The sequence below is a fragment of the Trachemys scripta genome, chromosome 5, assembly GCF_013100865.1.
Source record: "Trachemys scripta elegans isolate TJP31775 chromosome 5, CAS_Tse_1.0, whole genome shotgun sequence".
In the NCBI taxonomy this organism is placed as follows: Eukaryota; Metazoa; Chordata; order Testudines; family Emydidae; genus Trachemys; species Trachemys scripta.
Genome location: NC_048302.1, coordinates 31,904,934 through 31,925,236, shown reverse-complemented (window position 1 = coordinate 31,925,236; position 20,303 = coordinate 31,904,934). Strand labels below are relative to the sequence as shown.

Sequence of the window (20,303 nt, the reverse complement as noted above, 5' to 3'; positions counted from 1 at the left end):
TGTTGGAGTAGAGCTATTATAGCACAGATATGCATTCATTTATATCAATGTTCTTCTAATGCTTCCTCTCCTTGTTATGCAGTGTCCTGGGAGCCAGATGTCTGCCCCCCTACATACCAGAGGTGGCGGCATCTCAGCAATGCTTCGTTTGTGATCCTTCAGGATGAAAGATGATACAGAAATGCTAATTATCTCTGAGAGCTACACATTTTATTTATTGTCTTATCTATAAGATATAGGAGAGATTGAGCTTCAGGGAGCCTGATCAATCAGCCCATTCTGCTGGCCAGAGAAGTGGGGAGGGAGGAGAAGACATGTTTCCTCCCTGCCCCCATCCTCTTGGGGGCAACTTATGCATGTGGGCACACACTGATGGAACATTCCTTGTGCTCCCCAAAGCATAAGGAATGCAGTTGTGAGAGGCCCTTGTGCAGGCTGCCCAAGAGAGCTGCTCAAGCTCACTCCCCCCCACTAAGCCCCACACATCTGCTTAAGGGTCAGCTAAAATGTGGTTCTGTATAATTTACTGACAAGCCTAAACCAATCATAACTGCCCTACGTCTTCAGTTATGCAAGGAAACTTGGCTATATTATTTGAGACAATAGCAGCTGAGAGAGCAAATCAAAGTGCAATCACTAGCTTTCCCAAGAGCAAGCATTCAAAAAACATGTCAGCCCCACGCCAATCATGAAATCGGCTTATAAATCACACGTCCAAAAACATCATAAATTCTGACATTTTTATTTGGCTTCTGGTTTTTGAGTCCGTAGGGTTCATGTTTTCAAACTTTTCTCTAGGGTCTAGAAACTTATTTATTTTAAAAGGAAGCTGAGATTCTCATGTAATTGCAGGAGCGGCGCCAGGGTTTTTGGCACCCTAGGCGCGGGTCCCGGTCGTCGTCGGCAATTCTGCAGCGGGGGGTGTTCTTCCGTGCTCTCGGTCTTCGGGGCACTTCGGAGCGAGTGAAGGACCTGCCGCAGAATTGCCGCCGAAGACCCGGAGCGCGGAAGGACCCCCCACTGCCGAAATGCCGTCCCTTCCCAATCCTGGTGCCCTAGGCAACCGCCTAGGTTGCCTAAATGGAAGCGCCGGCCCTGTGTAATTGCCTGACTCCAACACAGAGGGTGGGGCTTTCAGAAAATCCTCACATCTTGTGAAACTCATTCTAGCCACTGTAAGAGTTGGCAACACTGACACACCCCGCTAAGGAGGAGCCCCACAACGCAGGATTCTGTGTTGGAGTTTGAACCTACAAACTGCTGGCTATGTAGCCATACCAAGCAAGTGATGGAAAGAAAGTGAGCAGCATATGACACCTTAACAATTTGAAAAGTGAGTAAGATAGCAGAATTATTGCACCATCATGCTACCTGCACAAAGCAGGGATGGAGAGGGCAGATAATGATGTGCATGGTTTATTCTTGTTTTGTGTATTCTTCTCCTAAAATGGCATGGCTGTGGCCAAATTCCTCCTGCTTGTGCAGCCCTCTAGAACCAGCATTAACAATTAGTAAAGAATGAGCAATAACATGCTAACTTTCCCCTCCACGTATGGGAGCTATTATGGTGCCACTGTGTGAGTGAATGGTGGGGAGACTCTACTACCTGCATGGCTGACTGATTTCATTCTGACAATTGTATCAATTTGAATTTGTTTGATTAGAGATCTGCTGTTCAGTGGCCAATTATATGTTAGGCTTGGTTTACCCACACAGTTGTGCTACTTTAACTGATGGTTTTATGTTGCACCAATTTAGTTAAACCAGTACAACTTTGTGTGTGGACACTCTGCAATGCATCTAGACCCTTTGCCCCCATTAAACTGTTATAAGGCAAGCTAAACTGATATAGGGCAGGTTTATGCTGATATGAGTGCTCACCCACAAACTTGCACCAATTTACTTAAATTGGTGGAGGTTTGTATGTAGACAAGTCCTCTGTAATGAGCTGGGAGCATTGTTTCAGAGCAGGTAATATATCCCCTATCACATGTATATGAATCCTGTTCCTTAGCTGTCATCTGCAATGACTGATATTTTCATCAGTCTTTTCCTAAGTGTCGGGTGCCAAGTGTAAATATATATTTCACACTCCTGTCTGAAGCTGCTCCTGACTTGTTCTTTTCTTGAGACATGGTATCTGATGCATGAGATAACTGAGCACCATCCAAAATTCATACGGTGCTCTGAAGTGACATGAATTTACTGAATGGTGGAGGTGGCAGCAGCTGCTTTCTATTGGCAGAGCCTTCCTACATGTTGAGTCCTACCACACTCTGTACTTATGCCAGATCTCTGCCTCCACAGCATAGTTTGCTTCTGACCTTATGATCTTTTGCCCAAGATGCGCAAGTTGCAAGCAGTATCTTACATGCAGCATCTCCCCCCACACCCCACCCAATATCATACAATCTTGATGTATTCCAAAGCTGGTGATAACTGCTGCTTTGCCCTATCTCTTTTGTTAGCATAAAAATAAGATGGATCTCTCACACCAGAACTGTGATATATAGATAAACATGATTACCTTACTGCATCAATGCCCTTCCTTTATGTATGGACCATCTGTGAAAACTCCCCTACTGATTCCTGCTCACATTACCATCAATGCTAGGTGAGTTTGCACTCGTGGGTGTTTTTCATATCTTCCTAGTTTTTGGTGCATCTTTTTTTACTACGCACACTTTTTGAAGTTACCTGGGATGGATATGATCATTGATTTCACCCTGTCCTGCTATAAAGCGCTGGGATGATGTATTCTCCTTGCTTTCATTGTCCTCTATTGCAATTGCAACATCTTTGCTTAGCTGAGAAACTTGGAGGGCCAATGGCCCTTTGTGGTTGCAGATTCAAATCACAGGGACTTCAGATAAGCAATAGTAGTTAACAAACGTTGCAGAAAAGATGAATAGCAACAACATAAATTGGATTGGATAATGTTGTAAAGGATACACCTTTACACAATGGATAATGGCACATTGGATAATGGCGCAAAGGCCAACATGTTATGTCTAACATACTGTCTAGGCAACTGTGAGCTGTGACATGATCTTACAGAGACCAGGAGAGCAAAATTCAAGTACTGTATCTTGCAATTTCCTGAAAACTTTGAAGTTAGTGCTAAGATGTGCAGCATTCAGTTTGGGTTTTTTAAAAACTATATTTGAAATACCTCCAGATACATTTTTTTATTGAACTGTATTGCAAGCAACCTTCTGCCCTTCTCCATCTTTGTTGTTTTGCTTCATTTTGTTAGTGATTTGCTGTTACAGGAGAAAATCTTTAGCTTACAACTGAATCTGAAGTTATTTATTAAACAGCTCATTGTTAGATGATGGAAATATAACTCAGCCAGCAAACATAGCTAACAGCTCATTTGTGTATAGCAATTGTTTGTTATTTCTGATGTATGGAGTGCTATTCCTATGCAAACTGGCCCATTAAGTTTACAGGAAAAATTTCCTTTCCACCCACTGCAGTGCTGTGTGCCAGTCGGCTAACTCCATCCACCTTTCAGGTGGCAACATCAGGTGGCAACAAAGGCTGATGCTGTAACCATTTACTATCAGGATCTCACTATTCAAAAGGAACCAACAATGAAGTGTTTATCCCAGTGGGACTACTCAACATCACACCTGGTAGTAAGTGCTGGCAGTATCAGGACCATAGTTCGTAAAGTGCTTTGGGATCCTTTGGGATGAGAGGTGTTACAGAAATGTAAGTTTATACTAATACAATGCAAAGACATTAATCTGTCTCTGTCTGGTGTCAGACAAATAAATGTCCCCTCACAGGGGTGAAATATGGAAGGGGAAGTTTCTGTCTCTGAATGGAAACAAGTTGCTGAGGAAAAAAAAGTGTTCTTAAGTTCACAATGAAAATGGAAAATAAAGCAAGGAACAGTATCTCAAGCTTCCTTGAGAATTATCAATAAAGGGAGTGAAGGAAAGATTGTTCAAAGAGTGAGAAATGTGTGCTATATGTATTTGTAAAGACAGATAAGTAAGACAAATAGCTGTGAGAGGTGAGAAATTCTAAGGAAACAAAATGGTACAGTAAAAAAGGTGTTTAAGAGTTTTATTCTCCCTGGATGAATACCCACAAATCTTATTAATATTAATGGTACTTAAATACATGGCTCAAGGGGACAAAACAGTGACCCTTATGTGTTTGAATGGATCTTGCAAAACTCAATTAAAATCCACAAATTGTAATTGGCTGATTAAGTTCTAGGTATCTGTATCCAGTTCTAAGGAATCATGCTGTATTTTAAAGTTAATCATAGGGAAATAAAATTCAAGCAATAGCATCTGATGATATAAGGACAACTTGATTTGTGTTTAAATTAGCACAGGTCTTTAGGCAAAACAATTTACACTGATTGCCTACTCGTCTAGCATGAGAGATTACATAATATGTAGAAAACCAGTTATTCAAAAGCAAAAGAACCAGATTCTCAGCTGGTGTCAGTCATTGTAGCTCCATTACCTTCACTTGAGCTGCACTGATTTATACCAGCTGAGGATATGACCTATATAACTTTTGTAGTAAAGAAAGACCAACTGACTTTGGCCAGTAACTGCAAGATCAGCTAAGATGACAGTAAATAATTGCAGAGAAACCAGGTAATGCAATAAAGTGCTGCCAATAATTTATCAATGGGCTCTCACAAAAATATTCCCTCTTAACATGTGATAAATTTCACATAAAGGAGGTGCATGTGCTTGGAGAGAGGAGGGACTGGAGAATCCATTTATTTACGATTTGAAAACAAATGCTTTCTCATAGCCAGAACCAAAGAAACAGTGGGTACTGTCTGGTAAACAAATCTGTACTAAGCCACACTTTGCTGAAAATGTTTATTTTCTTGGAAAGTGTACTGGACCAGCTCCTCAGCTGGTGTCAATCAGTGTAGTTCCATTGAAGTCTATGGAGCTAGGTTGATTTATGCTTGTTAAGGATCTGGCCCACTGAGTACATTAATAGTACAAGAGTGTGTTATACTTGTGTAATTTGTAGAGGGCCTTGAGGAGGAGCCTCCTCCCTTTTTCCAGGGAGGCATCTTCCCTAGGAAACAATTGATACTTTTTGTCCCTTGGTACATCCCTAAGGCAAAAAAGTCTCTTCAGAAGTATTTGTAAGAGCCTCAGGACTAAGTCCCCTCTCGGAGAGGGGATCTAAGCAGTACCCAGAGCAACAATGAACTCCATTAGAGACAGGAAGTCACCTGCCCTTCCCTTCTGTTTGGATGCAGAACTTTAACAAGGGGGTCACAGGAGCCACCAAGAGTAATGTAAAGGGAAATAAACAAGGACTGCATGTGACTAATTTACAGAGGTTTCCACCTTTTGCATTTGGGTGTGTGTTGGGGGTCCATTTTGAGCTTCAAATCCAGTGCAGGTGATAGTCTGTCAGATTATGTAGAAATATTTTCAAATGAATTCGATTCATGATGGTATAGATGGTGGTGTTAGTACAGCTACAGCAGTAAATCGACCTATTGGAATCATCATCTTACATAGGTTTATTTGAATTTCTTCGTCAGTATAACTTTTCAAATAAGACTCCAATATAGAGGTGTAGTGTTAAACCAAAATCACTAGGCTAATGTGAAGCTGTCTTTCATAGGAAATATAGAAGCAGCCTGTAACCTCTAGTTTAGGTGGGCATGCTGCAGTGTGCTGATCATAGTGGGGTAACCATTGCTAACTGTAATCAAGAATCTGAAATTTTCAGACCACTCAAGAAAGTCTTACATCCCAGCTGTAGTTAATAATGTGTTAAAATGACTGTACATATTTTGTGCCAAGATACTTCAATGGATGCATCTTTCATAAATAAATAGGACTTGTCCTTCTCTTCTAAACAGACTGAGAAGAAGGCTTATAAGATATGTAATCATATACAGGAAAGCTCTAACTTCCAGTAAGAAAAATCCAGTTTTATTTTAAGCATATGGACTGGTAGTCCTGTGGGTAAACCATCTAAAAAATTAGTTCCAGAACAGACACATTAATGAAGACACAAATAACTAAACCATATAGTACAGCTAATGAAATTTTGGCAGCAAAATCTTTAAGCATTGCCAGAAAAGAGTGGGGTTCCCACCTTATACCCAAATTTGATTACCCCTTTAATGATTGATACTACCAGTACGTCTTAATATGGGTAACTTTTAAATTCTAGAGATTAATGTGCATTGCCTGCAGTCATAGTACCTTGTGCTGTGATGCTGTCAAATTTCACAAATGAAGTAAGAGTCAATCTAAAGTAGAACTTGGAATACTTTTGTGATGCTGCTGATTCCATAGGTAGACTTCTTCCTCCTGAATCAATACACTGATCTGCTAACATGGTGTTAGAGGGCACTGTAGGTGCCATCTGTTTCATGAGACATAAAGTTGACATCCTAATTACTTATAGTTATTAAAGATTCTGTGGCACATTTGGCAAGTATAGGAGTGTTAACTCTAGCATTCTAACAAAATTCTGACTCAAGTAGATATATATTCTACCTAATTTTATTCTTTGGTCTCAGTTTCTTCCCTTCCTTTCAAACCTGTTGTATAGAATTGCTATGTGCTGTTAGATAGTTAACATATTTCATCCCAGCTGTAGCTGAATTTCATGGATAAAGTGGCACTTCTGTAAGGTCTGTACATAATTTTATCATATAAAGAGATCAAGGGTCACTGTCATGGTGTGGCCCTTTAAGAGAGTTAGGCTTAGCCGCCACCTGTGACTGACAGATTGCCTCCCAGCTAATACTGTGGACCAGGTGATAATTAATACTAGATAATACTAGAGATCAGGTGATAATTAAAGATAATATGGGCTCTCAAAAAATAGCATCTTTCCAGCTTAACTGACCTACTTGCTGTTTTTTGAGAGGACCACATTATTTTCAATTATCACCTGATCTCTAGTTGAAGCCCTGAAGGAAAAAGGCCTGGAATTCTGTGGCTGAAGAATTTTTTGATGCATGTGCTAGTTAGTTAACCCACTGACTTTCAGTCAGCTATCCCCACCCATCTGCTTCTCAACCTAACTATCATTAGCTGGGGCTAACAATTGATATTACTAGCAAAGATTTAAACTTGCAGGTAGGCAAGGCATGTGGGGGAAGACACAAACTCTTGAATTCATCTTTGACTTGTTCCTCATCTACAAACTATAGAACTAGTCCAAAACATTAAGACAGAGGGAGTGTATGGCAAGAATGTGGGAAGTCTGTGCCTCTGAAATATACCAAAAGATGCTCTGAGAGATGTTGGCCCGGGGGGTCAGGATGATGGAGACAAAACTCTGAGACCCATATTCCCAAGCAAATATGGGAATTGAATTACATAGGTCATATGAGCTCCTGGCTAGCCATAGACTCTTGAAGTGGCTAACTTTTATTGACAGGCCTATTTTCTCTGTGTTTTTATCAAAAGGGAAAAAACAAATTCCTCTCCAGGAAGATTTCAGAGCAGCACAGGTCTTTACTAAACCTTCCGCTACCTCAAAGTAAATTGATTCATGACAATATACCGGTCATCGTGTTCTTTTAACTTGATAACTTCTCTTTACGACTAGGGGGAAATACTAGTTTCTCAACATTTTACTGATAATAAAGACTGCATTTATATCCCACTGAACTCTTTAATAATTTAAAATAAGAGTAAGCCCAGAGAATTTCAGAGAGGAGTGGTTATTACATTGCTGCACATAGAAATACATTGATAAGAACAGATTCTTGACATTGAGGTCACCATGCCATGCAGAATTATCTCTTGAATATGTCAGTGCTGAAGATCAACATTTGGGAGTGCTCTCACAGTGGTCTTGGTGCTAAGGAAAGAGGATGTTCTGCCCACACTTCATCTAGAAATTGGACCCTGAACAAAGGCAAAAAACATCCAGACTGCCTTCCCCTAACAATTTCCTAGGTACTGAAGCCCAAATCCTCAAAGGTACTTAATGTTGCTTTGCTCTGCATTGGAACACCTCATTCTAGGCATCTTGCTGTTGCCAATAGTCCTGCTTTCTTTCTGAGGTGTCCTTTATGCAAAATCAGAAAAACCTGTAGTTTGTAAGCAGAACAAGGGAATGAATAGAGTTCTTGTGGGGGTGATTTGGGGTAGAAATTAAAATATATCATGGTAACGTAGAAAACTTTGCCATTCACCATCTTTTATCTTCAGGGTCTTGTTAACGTCCACAAAATAAGGAGCAACAACCCTGAAATGGTCATAAAGCCATAAAGTTTCCTCTTATATTGCAACTGCTTAGAGATTTTTTTGGTAAAACACTGATGCTTGAGCAAGGGACTGTTTAACGATACACGGAGCAGCATTCTCACCTTTCCCAAATGTGGTTAAACTGAGGGATGGAGCTATCTCTATTCAGACCTCAGTGAAATAAGAGGATCTAGAACTGACTGGAAAAATAAAATATCTCAAAGCAATGCTGGCAAAGTCTATTAAAGACTTCCTACTGCAGATTTAGTAACATATATAACATATATGCAGATTTAGCAATGGATATAGCATAAAGGGCTTAAGATGGCAAAGGAAGCACTAAAGGTAGCAAGAAGGGAAGTTTTAAATGGCTGAGACTGAGGATGCTGAACATCTTGATAGGGATGTTAACATCTTGATAGTTCATCCTTCTCCTTACAAAATTGGTTAGAGGGAGAAGAATATGTAATCCTAGACAGGGTTAGGGCGGTAACTCTAGAAATTAGAGAAAGCTGGCAGTGTTAGTGGTAAAATATTTTATTCCAAATCATCTACTAAGTCTCAACTGCCTTGTCCCCAATTAGAGCAGACACAATCCACCTTGACAAATGGCAAAACTCCCAGCCTAAATGGCTCCCTCACTCGTTTCAGATCCCTTCCAATAACTCTTATGTTCTTCCTCGCACATTACTCTTCATTTTCCATGTTAATAAGTCAAATTCTACTCCCGCAGTTTGGTTTTTCCCCATTCTAAATAATTCTTCCTACGGTGGAGGAACATAAGCCTTTTATCTTCAGAGTTGATACAGTTTTTACAGATGAGGGGCACACATTGTGCCCTGTAAAGAAGAGTATGTTTTGTTCATTCTTCTTTTTCATTAGTCTAAAACAAAATTTTAGGCAAAGTATATGGATGCTTTTTATATTAAAAACATTTGACATTGACCCAACAGCAAAACAAAACAGACCGCCGAAAAGCTCCAAATAAAACTGTGGAATCAATAAGACAAGTGGCAAACAGCACTGCTCCTTCTCTATATGTTTTCTGTATAGGCCCTGCTCTTTCTAATACTTTAGTACCTGTTTTAACTTTACGTCTTGACTTTACTACTCGTGTAAAATTATGCATGAGTGTAAGTGTTTTTAGGATTGAGTCCTTAGATTATTCACTGTTTGCAGCAGGGACCGTGTCCTCATATTTGTCTGCAAAAGCCCATGCATACCAATGGCGCTATATATGTAAATAAAAATAATAGAGCAGAGCACTCAGAGACATTAACTATCCTGGAGTCATAGCAAGCCTCTTTCAGTCCAAGGTTATCAAGTCTGGTCTCCTCATTCCATTTCTGACTGTGGTTTGCCACTCATTTTTGGCCCCCTGCCAGGATTTCCCAAATATCAGCTGTAAAGCTAGCATTAGTGAATATTTGAGGTTCTAAAAAACACAGGATAGATTTTTATCTGTTGTGAAGTGATCTATAATACATTCACATGAACAATGCTATAGAAATAGAAAGTGGATTTCTTCTTTGGGGAATTACAGACCAGTCAGTTTAACTTCAGTACCTGGAAAGACAGTGGAGCAAATAATTAAGCAATCAATTTCCAAACAGCTAGAAGATTATAAGGTGATAACAGTCAGCATGGATGGATTTTGTCAAGAACAAATCATGTCAAATCAACCTAATAGCTTTCTTTGACAGGGTAACACGCTTTGTGGATGGGGGGAAGCGGTAGATGTGGTATATCTTGACTTTAGTAAGGCTTTTGATACTGTGTCGCATGACCATCTTATAAACAAATGATGGAAACAAGCCTAGATGGAGCTACTATAAGGTGGGTGCATAACTGGTTGGAAGACAGTTCCCAAAAAGTAGTTATCAGTGGCTCACAGTCAAGTTGGAAGGGCATATCAAGTGAGGTCCTACAGGGATCAGTTCTGGGTCTGATTCTGTTCGATATCTTCATCAATGATTTAGATAAAGGCTTAGAGAGTACTTATAAAATTTGTGGACAATACCAAACTGGTAGGGGTTGCAAGTGCTGTGAAGGATAGGATTAAAATTCAAAATGATTTGGACAAACTAGAGAAATGGTCTGAAGTAATTAGGATGAAATTCAGTAAGGATAAATGCAAAGTACTCCACTTAGGAAGGAACAATCAGTTGCACACATACAAAATTGGAAATGACTGCCTAGGAAGGAGCACTATGGAAAGGGATCTGGGGGTCATAATGGATCACAAGCTAAATATGAGTCAACAATGTAACACTGTTGCAAAAAAAGCAAACATCATTCTGGGATGTATTAAAAGGAATGTTGTAAACAAGACACAAGAATTAATTCTTCTGCTCTACTCTGCACTGATTAAACTGGAGTTCTGGGCGCCACATTTCAGGAAAGATGTGGACAAATTGGAAAAAGTTCAGAGAAGAGTAACAAAAATGATTAAAGGTCTAGAAAACATGACCTCTGAGGGAAGATTGAAAAAATTGGGATTGTTTAGTCTGGAGAAGAGAAGACTTGGAGGGGACATAACAGTTTTCAAGTACATAAAAGGTTGTTACAAAGAGGAGGAAGAAAAATTATTCTCCTTAACCTCTCAGGATAGGACAAGAAGCAATGGCCTTAAGCTGCAGCAAGAGCAGTATAGGTTGAACATTAGGAAAAACTTCGTAACTGTCAGGGTGGTTAAGCATTGGAATAAATGCCCAGGGAGGTTGTGGAATTTTTAAGAGCAGCTTAGACAAACACCTGTCTGGGATGGTCTACATAATACTTAGTCCTGCCATGAGTGCAGGAGACTGGATTAGATGACCTCTCGAAGTCCCTTCCAGTCCTATGATTTTATGATTGATTAACATAGCGCTGTTTGAAACAGTACTACATTATAGTGCACTAGGGAACAGTGAGCACCAACAGGGTCTACATGGACCAGTTAATGTGCAATATATTAGTGCACTTAAGAAATCTCAGCCCTGTAGAGCCCACTGTGTCAACAAGTCCTTAGATCTGCCTTACTGGCCAGATTGTGTGCTACCCTATCTGACCCACACAGACGCCCACTGGTATGACCCACAAAGTGCACAGGGAAATGAATAGTCCATCGGGTGCACTTTCAGGTGGCAGAGTTCTTACTAAAGCTTCCCTTCCCTGGCAGAGGGTAGCAACAGTGCAACTGCATTTCCTTTTGCTAGCAGGTGAATTTCCCATTGGGTGTTTCTGGCCTGATAGATACAGGGCAAGCAAACTGCACTTCTCTGCTCTTACTGGGGTGAATCAGGTTCAGCGAGTGAAAGAAATTACTAAGCAAACTGAAGGTTTGCAGCATTTTGTGGCAAGTCTCTGTGAAATGAACGTTACAGTTTAGGTGTCATGCTGTAGTTGAAAAGCTGGCATGCGATCTGCCTCATGCCATGAAATGCCACTCCCTCTACTACAAAAATGTCGAATGGGAGAACTTGGGGGTGTAATAATTCATGGGCTGCAGTGTTAAGGACAATGAATGCAATAAATAAATCTTCAGAACTCCAGAGTGTGATTTCCCAGACATGTATCATGTGAATTTTAAACCATGTGAGCAGAAGGTGAGTTCCTTTCTGGAACAAGGGCGGAATAGAGAAGAATAGAAGGAGGAAGCAACAGCCAAGATCAAGATTCACATCCATGTAATATATAAATCCAATTTAACCACCGCAACATTTAGAATATCAGGTTAAAATTCCATCTTGGAGTTTTGGTGACTGCATTAACTCTTTTAAATCTTCATTCTCCAGATGTGGAACCAGAACCCCAAAGCAGAATCCAACCCCCCCCAAAATTTATAGTTAACTCTTGTCTAGTTTATGTCTCCTGCATTTCTTGACCATAGATACAAATGTTGCCTAAGCTCAGGGTAGCCTGTAGTTTCAGCAGATGATTGTTTATATTTTATTGATTTATTCTTGTATGCTTCTAATCAGAAGTCTATGTTGTATCTGGTAAAGAAATGCAGTTATATATTGGTCAGCTGGAATGAGGTACACTGTGGAAGTAAAAATACGGAAATAAATTCAGACACTAGCCGTGTCTGGCAGAAATGCATATCTGCAAACCCCATCCACATCTCCAAAAAAGATCAGTGAAAATCAGACAGTAGCATTTGGTACAAGTTCCTCTGTCCTGGTCATACACAAGATCTGCTGAAATGTGGCACTTAGTGATTTGGATCTTCAAAGGAGTCAGGAAGAGCAACCTCTTCCTGTCAGAGATCAACGTTGCCTTGAGTCTTTGAGCACCATCAGCTCAATAGATCTTATTTAGAAACCTCTTCCTTATTTTTTTTAACTGCCTTTTGAATTTAGCTGCTGCAGATCTGGGATTTCTTGTATTTTACCTGTATAGGTAAATAGCTTGCCCTGTAATATTTGGGATACAGTTCTTATTTCAAGCTGCCTTGTTCTAATTAGTTACCAAATACAGAACAGGCTCTAGAACAGATTCTATAATCTGAATGTAAATAGAATACACTTTATCTGTGATCAACTATATCTGAGGTACAGTTACTGTTTCAGAGTGGTTCCCTCATATGAACTGCTACCTGTTTCACTCCTGAAGCAGGAGCTTGACTGTTTGGACCTAGTTATCCCTTGTAATTCAAAAACATGAAATCAGCACCAATAAAACAACACTTCCAAATAAGTTTTTTTTTTTAAACAAAAATGAAAAACAGTTTCTTCACTGTATGAATAACATACTCAAAAGCAATATGGAAAGCTGGCTTCAGTCTTGATGATGGCTCCAAATAGATGCAATCTTAGCTCTGACATCATGATGGGTCCAAAATGAAAACAAGGCCCACTGGCATTGAGAGAGATGCAGGTCATGGATTCTCCCTGTAGCTTGTAGAAAGAAAGCAAAAGGAATGTGTCATGGCCTGATCCTGTTGGTCCAGTGCCCTGCAATGTGTTACGCTCAGTGAAGAGTGAGTATCTTACATATCTAATGGTTATCCATTATTATTATATTATAAAATGTGAGGAGAGTACACTTATTGAATCCTTTCTGTTCAGGGTGTCTATCAGGTAGAAGAGGGTAACCAAAGAAAACGATTACAGTTACACACCCATTGTTATGTCCTCATTCATACTGACTCAGTGCACTAGTTGCATTTGTTCCATACTTACTGCCTTGCTGTTCACACTCTGGAAGCAAGACATCCCAACCTGTTATTAGCCACATGAGCATGGGCAGGTGAATGAAGAAGCCTCTATGGTGGTTTTTCAGGCTCTTTTTGTGAAAGAGAAACACAAATGTCACCCTGTTGACGTGCATTTGCCCACAGTCATACAATTGTCTGTTTCACAGACAATATGAATTATGTGCATATGGCAACCAAGCCAACAGATTTTAATTCTATCTCATCTTTATCTGTTGCTTTCTGGACAAATATTTTCATAAGCATTTGCAAACCGCATTTTGTATGACCAACCATTTCTGACCTAGGATTTTGTAATAAAGAAAATGTTGCTTACGTTAATCACAGTAGGGCACGAGATTTGGCACTGGTCATCTCTTTGTCCTTAGCCATGTTCCTCTCTGTTTGGGAGTGACATTAGCAGATGTATTTTCATGAGCGATGCTCTAGACTAGTTCTTATCATTTTTTGAAGGCAGAACAGGCGGGACAACATGTGTGACCAACAGTCTATAAGGGATGGCTGACTACTCAATCAAGAGTATAAGGGGCATTTTAGGTGTCCGTGAGTTGAAGGGAACTGTTTTTTTATTCTAGCACAGTAGCAGTCCTTATATGATTTGCGCAATAGAAAGTTAAAGGTTTCTTATGACTTTTCTGGATATAGGTATGAGGGACATATGGTATGAGAGGAACCAGCTGTCCAATAGGAACATGGTGAACTGGATAGCTGAGGGTTGCTTGGTGTCCTTTACAACGTATGTAGATATACAGATGTGACTAGTGGTTTCACATCTAAGGTTGCAGTTGTGCATTAATTAGTTCATGCTCGCATGGAATATTGTGTGCATTACCCTAATTTAATCCAAATTCAAGATGGTAGGATATGGAGCAGAGATGCACAAACACCCCTTTTTAGCCAAACAGTAGTCCTTTTTCATATTATACCAAGTCAGATGTGATTTATGGCTAATGTTAACCCCCTGCTTGGGGCATGGAAGAATCTAGAGAGAGGCTGTTTTTGCACTGAAATGGAAATAAACTGCCATTTTCACTATGGACCTCAAGGGAGAATTTCACCTTACTCTGTGTGAAGCGGTACCTACTCTTGATGTAGTGCAAAATATAGCAGAATACTGTTTAGAGGCACAGGAATAATCTTGGCTTTAATAGTGGCTTCCTCAGTGGCCTTAATCAAGACACTCAATTTCTCTCTGCCTTATTATTCCCAACTGTAAAACGGAGATAACAATGCTCCCTTGCCACGGGGAGGGGTGTTGTGAAGATTGTTTCACATGGTCAGGTTATGCATTGCAAATAATGTTTGTTGCAAATTTAGCTCTTCACTAGTGTCTAGCAACTAGTGTTTGAACTAAGCCTATGAAAGTATTCATTATTCATTTGTGTTGACTGAATAGATTGTGTGATTTTGACCTATTGGGGGGAGAGGGGAATGTTGTAAACTGTTCATTATTTATAGTGAGTGACTGATCACCTAGAATCACATGGGATTAGTTTTGCTCCCTGACTGGGAACCCAGAACTTTAAAGGAAAAAAACAACAACAAATGACAAATAGCAAATGGGTAACTATGAATAATACACTTCTGCTACAAATTTTCAGACAAATAATTGTTTATGCTAGAATGGACAAAGCTGTTGGGATTTGCAATTGTTTTCATGATAGCAGTCACTGTCTGAATATTCCTAAACAACGAAAGATTCCACCAAAATAAAACAACCCTCTCCTGAACTTGCTGCTTTTGTTTGTGAAAATATTCACAAATCGCTTTCTGTATTGTCTGACCAACTCTGCTAATCTATTTGAAATCAGATTATGGAGTCCTTATTGAGTACGGTGTCATGCATCCACTTTAGATGTGAGTAGTTGCATTGTCTTTCCTGAGAATATTTCCGTATGTGCTCACCAGGGTGAATAAGGACTCTACTATCAGGCCCTTTAGTGTTTGAAAAGTTTGCTGAGCATGAAAAGTGCTGTATAAGTGCTAACCATTAGTTTTAGTCAGTAGCAACTCTCTCAACTACATTGTGATGAGGCTAAAATGGGAAACAAAACCCAACAGGTAAATGCAGTGTTAGCAGGAAAGAGATATAGAGAAAGAGAGAGCACAAAAACTGAACTAGTCACTAGGTCATGTAGTGATTCAGTACATGTTAATGCTTCTTTTCTAGTCATACAAAACCAGAATAATGGAAATTCATTAGTGTGTGTGCAAGAGTGGAGAAGCAAGTTGGTAAACAGGAAAAACAAAACTAAAATTCAATAGCTAAAATGACTACACAAGCATAGGGTAGGGGAAGAAGTACCGATCTCTCAAGTGATACAGAATTTCTGCAGGGTTCATGTGTCTACCTTGGAAAAAAAGAAGCATATTGAGTGGAGTCTGAATGCACATATTTTAGCAACTTAATTGTACACACAATTGTCCTTTTCATTCTTAAAAAGTGTTATGCATCCACTTTAGAAATAGCAATTGAATAATAATACTATGGAATTCTACATATATTAATGAATTATGTATCATAACACCCTCTTATTCATCCCCTGTGAAAGTATTCAAGTATTCTCTCTCCTATTTTACAGACAGGGAAACTGAGTGACTTGATGGGGAGTGGTATTGGAAAACCTGGCTTCTGTTCCTGATTTGGCCATGGAGGGTATGTCTACACTGCAATAAAACACCTGCAGCTGGCCTGTCAGCTGCCTAGGGCTTGCTGGGCTCAGCTGTCTCAGGCTCCCTGGCAGGTCCCAGAGTCCCAGCTCCAGCCTGAGCAGCAACATCTACACTGCAGTTTTGTAGTCCTGCTAGCATTAGTCAGCTGGGCCAGCCGCTGTTGATTTATTGCACTGTAGATCAACCTGCATGGCCACGGGACTTGGGGCAAGTCACATAATGGTTCCGTGCCTCAGTTTCCTCAGGTGTAACACAAGGATAAAGATGTTTACCCAGCTTTATACTTAGAGGTCGGTGGAGGGAAAAATGTTAAGCATCAGAAAGTAGTGCTATTGCCCACGATTTCACAGGGAGTTTATGGCAGAAGTAGGGACAGAGCCAAGTCCTGTCCTTAAGCCACACACCCTCCACCTAGCCAGACGGACAATGCAGAGTTCTAATATCACTCACATAAACCGCTACCAGGTTCTTTCGGATCGAGCTCCAGAGCCCCACCCCTGCAGCTGGGGGCAGGAGCCTGAAGCAGGGTCGGGTGCTCCATGGTGGCCCCGCTTGGAGCAGCCCTTACCCCATTTCTCCCCCCCCCCCCCGAAAGTGACCTGTCCGAGTCCGTTAGTCTAATGAACGGTCGGGCGCAGCCAACCAGCTTTGGGTGAGCGGTCCGGGATTCTGCATAAATTACGCGAAGAGCCGAATCCCCAGTCTTCCCGCTGGGTGAGGGGCTGGGCGACCTCCCCTCGGACTAGGTGAATAAATTATGTTAATGAGGCCCGTGAGGTTCTGTCGGGGGTTTGGAGGCGGCGTGCAGCGGGAGCTGTGGCCAGTTCGGAGGGGAGAGCTGGAGAGGGGAAGCCGCCGCTGCGCTGTGCTACTGACACACATACAGCGTGAGGGGTATTCAGGGCTCGCACACCCGCAGACCGGGGGCTGGGGAGCCGCGGGGCTGCAGCCACTTGCTGGGTTCCCCCTCGCCGTACCGTGCTGCGGCTCTTGAACTGAACCTCTTCTTAGGGGGCGAGCCAGGTGGAGGGAAGAAGGGGAAGCAACAAGTCCGCCCGCTCCATCTCCGGGAGGGCGCCCCCCTACCTCCCCATCTCCTCCCCGTGCACCTGAAATCTCGCTGACAAGTGACAGGCGTTTGCAGGCGCCACGCTTGGGATACTTCTCAAAGGTTTTTCTCCAGGCGGGTCGGGGATCTGAAACACTCTCCCTCCCCGTCCCCCCCAAAAAAACCACCCTGCTGCTCTGTTTTTGCCCGGCTGGTTTTTTGGGTCTCGCCCTCTCTCCCGCTGGATGGTTGGTTTTTGATCCCTCCCGGGGTGCCGTTGGCAATGAAGGCACTGCTGCGTGCTCTCTCTTTGCATTGAAAGCGTGTAACCCATTTCTGGGCTTTTGCTTTATTTTTTCAGCTGGTTTTTTTTTTTTGCCTCTGTAAACTAGTTGCCCCCGCCGGGGGAGGGGAAGGGGGGGCGAGGAAAAACTACTGCATCTGCAGGGTGGAAAAGCATGTTGGGGAAAAGCCAAGAAGCCAAAAGACAGGATGGCAACGGGGAGCCGAGCTGCCTTGGGGGACAGCGCTGCTGTCCTAGCTGGACTCTGCCCTCCAGTTCGCTGCTGGCTGCTTTTCTGTCAGTGGTGGCTGTAGCCTCCTGTGTGTATCTGGGGGTGAAGACCAGTGATCTACACGCGAGGGTCTCTGCCATCGAGAGCGCCCAAGGGGACTTCTCTGCTGCTGCTTCTTACCAGCTGCTGCCCGGTTTCTCCCTGGATCAGCTAAATTCAATGATGCAAGAAAAAGTGGAGCGACTTCTAGCTCAGGTGTGGAAGACTTGGTGTTGTCTGTGAGTCTGGACATGGGTGGGACTGGGATGTCCTATGCAGAACATTTAATTAGACATTTCCAACATGAGTTTCTGCTTCACGGATGTGAGCAAACCTATTCCCCAGGATTTATGCTGGAAATGAAAGTTGGGGTGGGGGTAGATGAGTGAGGGGGACCATTCGTGGAAATGCTAGAAAGAAACATTGGGCACTTGCAGCATAGTGAAACTGCCAAATGTGTGTGTGGCAGAGAGTAGAGGGAGAACTCAAGAGAGAGGGACTCTTGCCGGTGTTTAAAAAATAATATGATCTCATGGAGATTAGGGGAAATCCCTTTATTGAATATTATTGAACCTAATAAATGCTTTACTTGGCGTGGGTTGGATACAAGAGTATCTAAAGTTAAGGCTTGAAAAGAAGCCCTTGGATGTGGCTGTTAAAGTAAGGTGTGGGTTTCAAAGGGCTGTCATAAGGATCTCTCTAGCCCGTTTGGCAATAGAGTCTGAAATAACCCTGATAAAGTAGTTACCCTTCGTGTATAATGTTATTATTGACTCTTCTCTCACCCGAGGAACCCAAGTTTCTACATTTAATCCATATGCCCTAGATGCTACGCGTGGGGGAAGAGGTAGTTTGTATGGAAATGTAATACCACACAAGTGAAGCTGCGATGGGTAGAAACTCAGTCTCTCTCTCTCTCTCTCTCTCTCTCTCTCTCTCTCTCTCTCTGTGTGTGTGTGTGTGTGTGTGTGTGTGTGTGTGTGTGTGTGAAAAATGTTCAAGTTGTGGTCAGGGTGTTTAGGTCACTGATACAGTTTGGATCAAGTCCAAGTAAAGAAGTCATTATTAGTTATGCAGTCTTTCAAATAGTTGTAAATCATAGTTTAACACATGCAAGTCTATAATCCTGGCTGTAATGGAGTGAGCTAATGCTTACCAAGTTGGCTAATGTTTCCCCTTTCCCCCACAGAAATCCTACGAGCATTTGGCAAAAATAAGAATAGCAAGAGAAGCGCCTCCAGAGTGCAACTGCCCAGCAGGTAAACAGGAACAACTTTGAAATGTTTCCTTGGAGTCAGAGGATTTTGGCTTTTTTTTTAATCCTTTGTCTGTCAGACGTACATGTAATAACAACAAATATTAAATATTGTTAGCCAAATGGGCTCGTTTCCCCAACAATATAACATGGGGGACACAGCTTTTAATAAACAACTGAACCTTTGAGAGAGAGAGAGAGGATAAAGCCCAAAATGTTACCCTGTTTCCATTGTGGGGTGGCATAAGATTAGAAAAAAATATTCATGAAAATAAAATTGGACCAGGAGATGCTTAAAAAGTGTAATCAAGCCCATGCATTAGCTTAATGAGAGGAAATATATTCCCTATATGCCTCTGGCTTTTTTGAAGAGGAGAATGCAGTATGTTAAGTACATGCAGCTTTAAACAGATTAAAAATAATTTTAGGGTTCCTTTTAAATCTGCCCTAGTGTACCTATGAATTTTTCAGTTATTTGTTTTTTTCTTCATCATGGATAATATGGTATTTTAGAAAGTGACTTTCATACTGTATATTATTTTAAGGAATGTGGACCCAATCCGAAGTCCTTACTCAGGCAGTACTCCCAAGAACTTCAGTGGGAATGTTGTCTGAGTAAGGATTTCAGAGTTGAGTTCTGTTGTGCTAGGATCAGTTGCTTGTGGACCCAAACAACAGTTTTATGTCCTTTCTATGTTGTGTTCTCTACTACTTGTGGTCTGGTGCTATTTTTTTAGATAACTGCTGAGGATTAATTTTATTTTATTTATTAGACTTCTGTTGATATATACAACAGACTATTTTGACTTCTCAGAAATTACGAAGATAATGCTGGTGTTCAGTAGGTGCTGTAGGGATACTGGCACACATTGTGTGTGATGGGGCACCATGGATGTACAGTATGCTCTAGATGTATTGTGTTGAGAAAAATGTCTCTTTATTTAAAAGATGAGGATGTTGACATGCATAGAGAGATGGAATATAAATATATGGAGATATACCTATCTCATAGGACTGGAAGGGACCCTGAAAGGTCATTAAGTCCAGCCCCCTGCCTTAACTAGCAGGACTAAGTACTGATGTTTTGCCCCAGATCCCTAAGTGGCCCCCTCAAGGATTGAACTCACAGCTCTGGGTTTAGCAGACTAATGCTCAAACCACTGAGCTATCCCTCCCCCTATAATGAGTCAATATTTGATGTGTGTTTTTTATAAATTATTTGTATGTCAGTAGGATGTGAGACCGCAAAGTAGGTATTTAAGAAAGGCGCTCTTCTAGTCAAGGGATTAACTCATGACAAACTCATCAACTTTAGGGGATTACTGAACCTCAGGGATGAAACTCCGTGTAATGT

General features: G+C 41.3%; 1 protein-coding gene across 5 annotated transcripts in view; it reads left to right on the top strand.

The window, feature by feature from the left end:
* The first annotated feature begins 16,994 nt into the window (after positions 1–16,994).
* The window catches only part of COL25A1 (collagen type XXV alpha 1 chain), a 414,275-nt gene continuing 410,966 nt past the window's right edge, over positions 16,995–20,303 (top strand). For all 5 annotated transcript variants that reach the window (XM_034772163.1, XM_034772162.1, XM_034772161.1 and 2 more), the window contains exons 1-2: positions 16,995–17,910; positions 18,884–18,953. In XM_034772163.1, the coding sequence (XP_034628054.1) occupies positions 17,599–17,910; positions 18,884–18,953 (382 nt within the window). In that variant the 5' untranslated portion in view covers positions 16,995–17,598. The remainder of the gene's footprint in view (positions 17,911–18,883; positions 18,954–20,303) is intronic.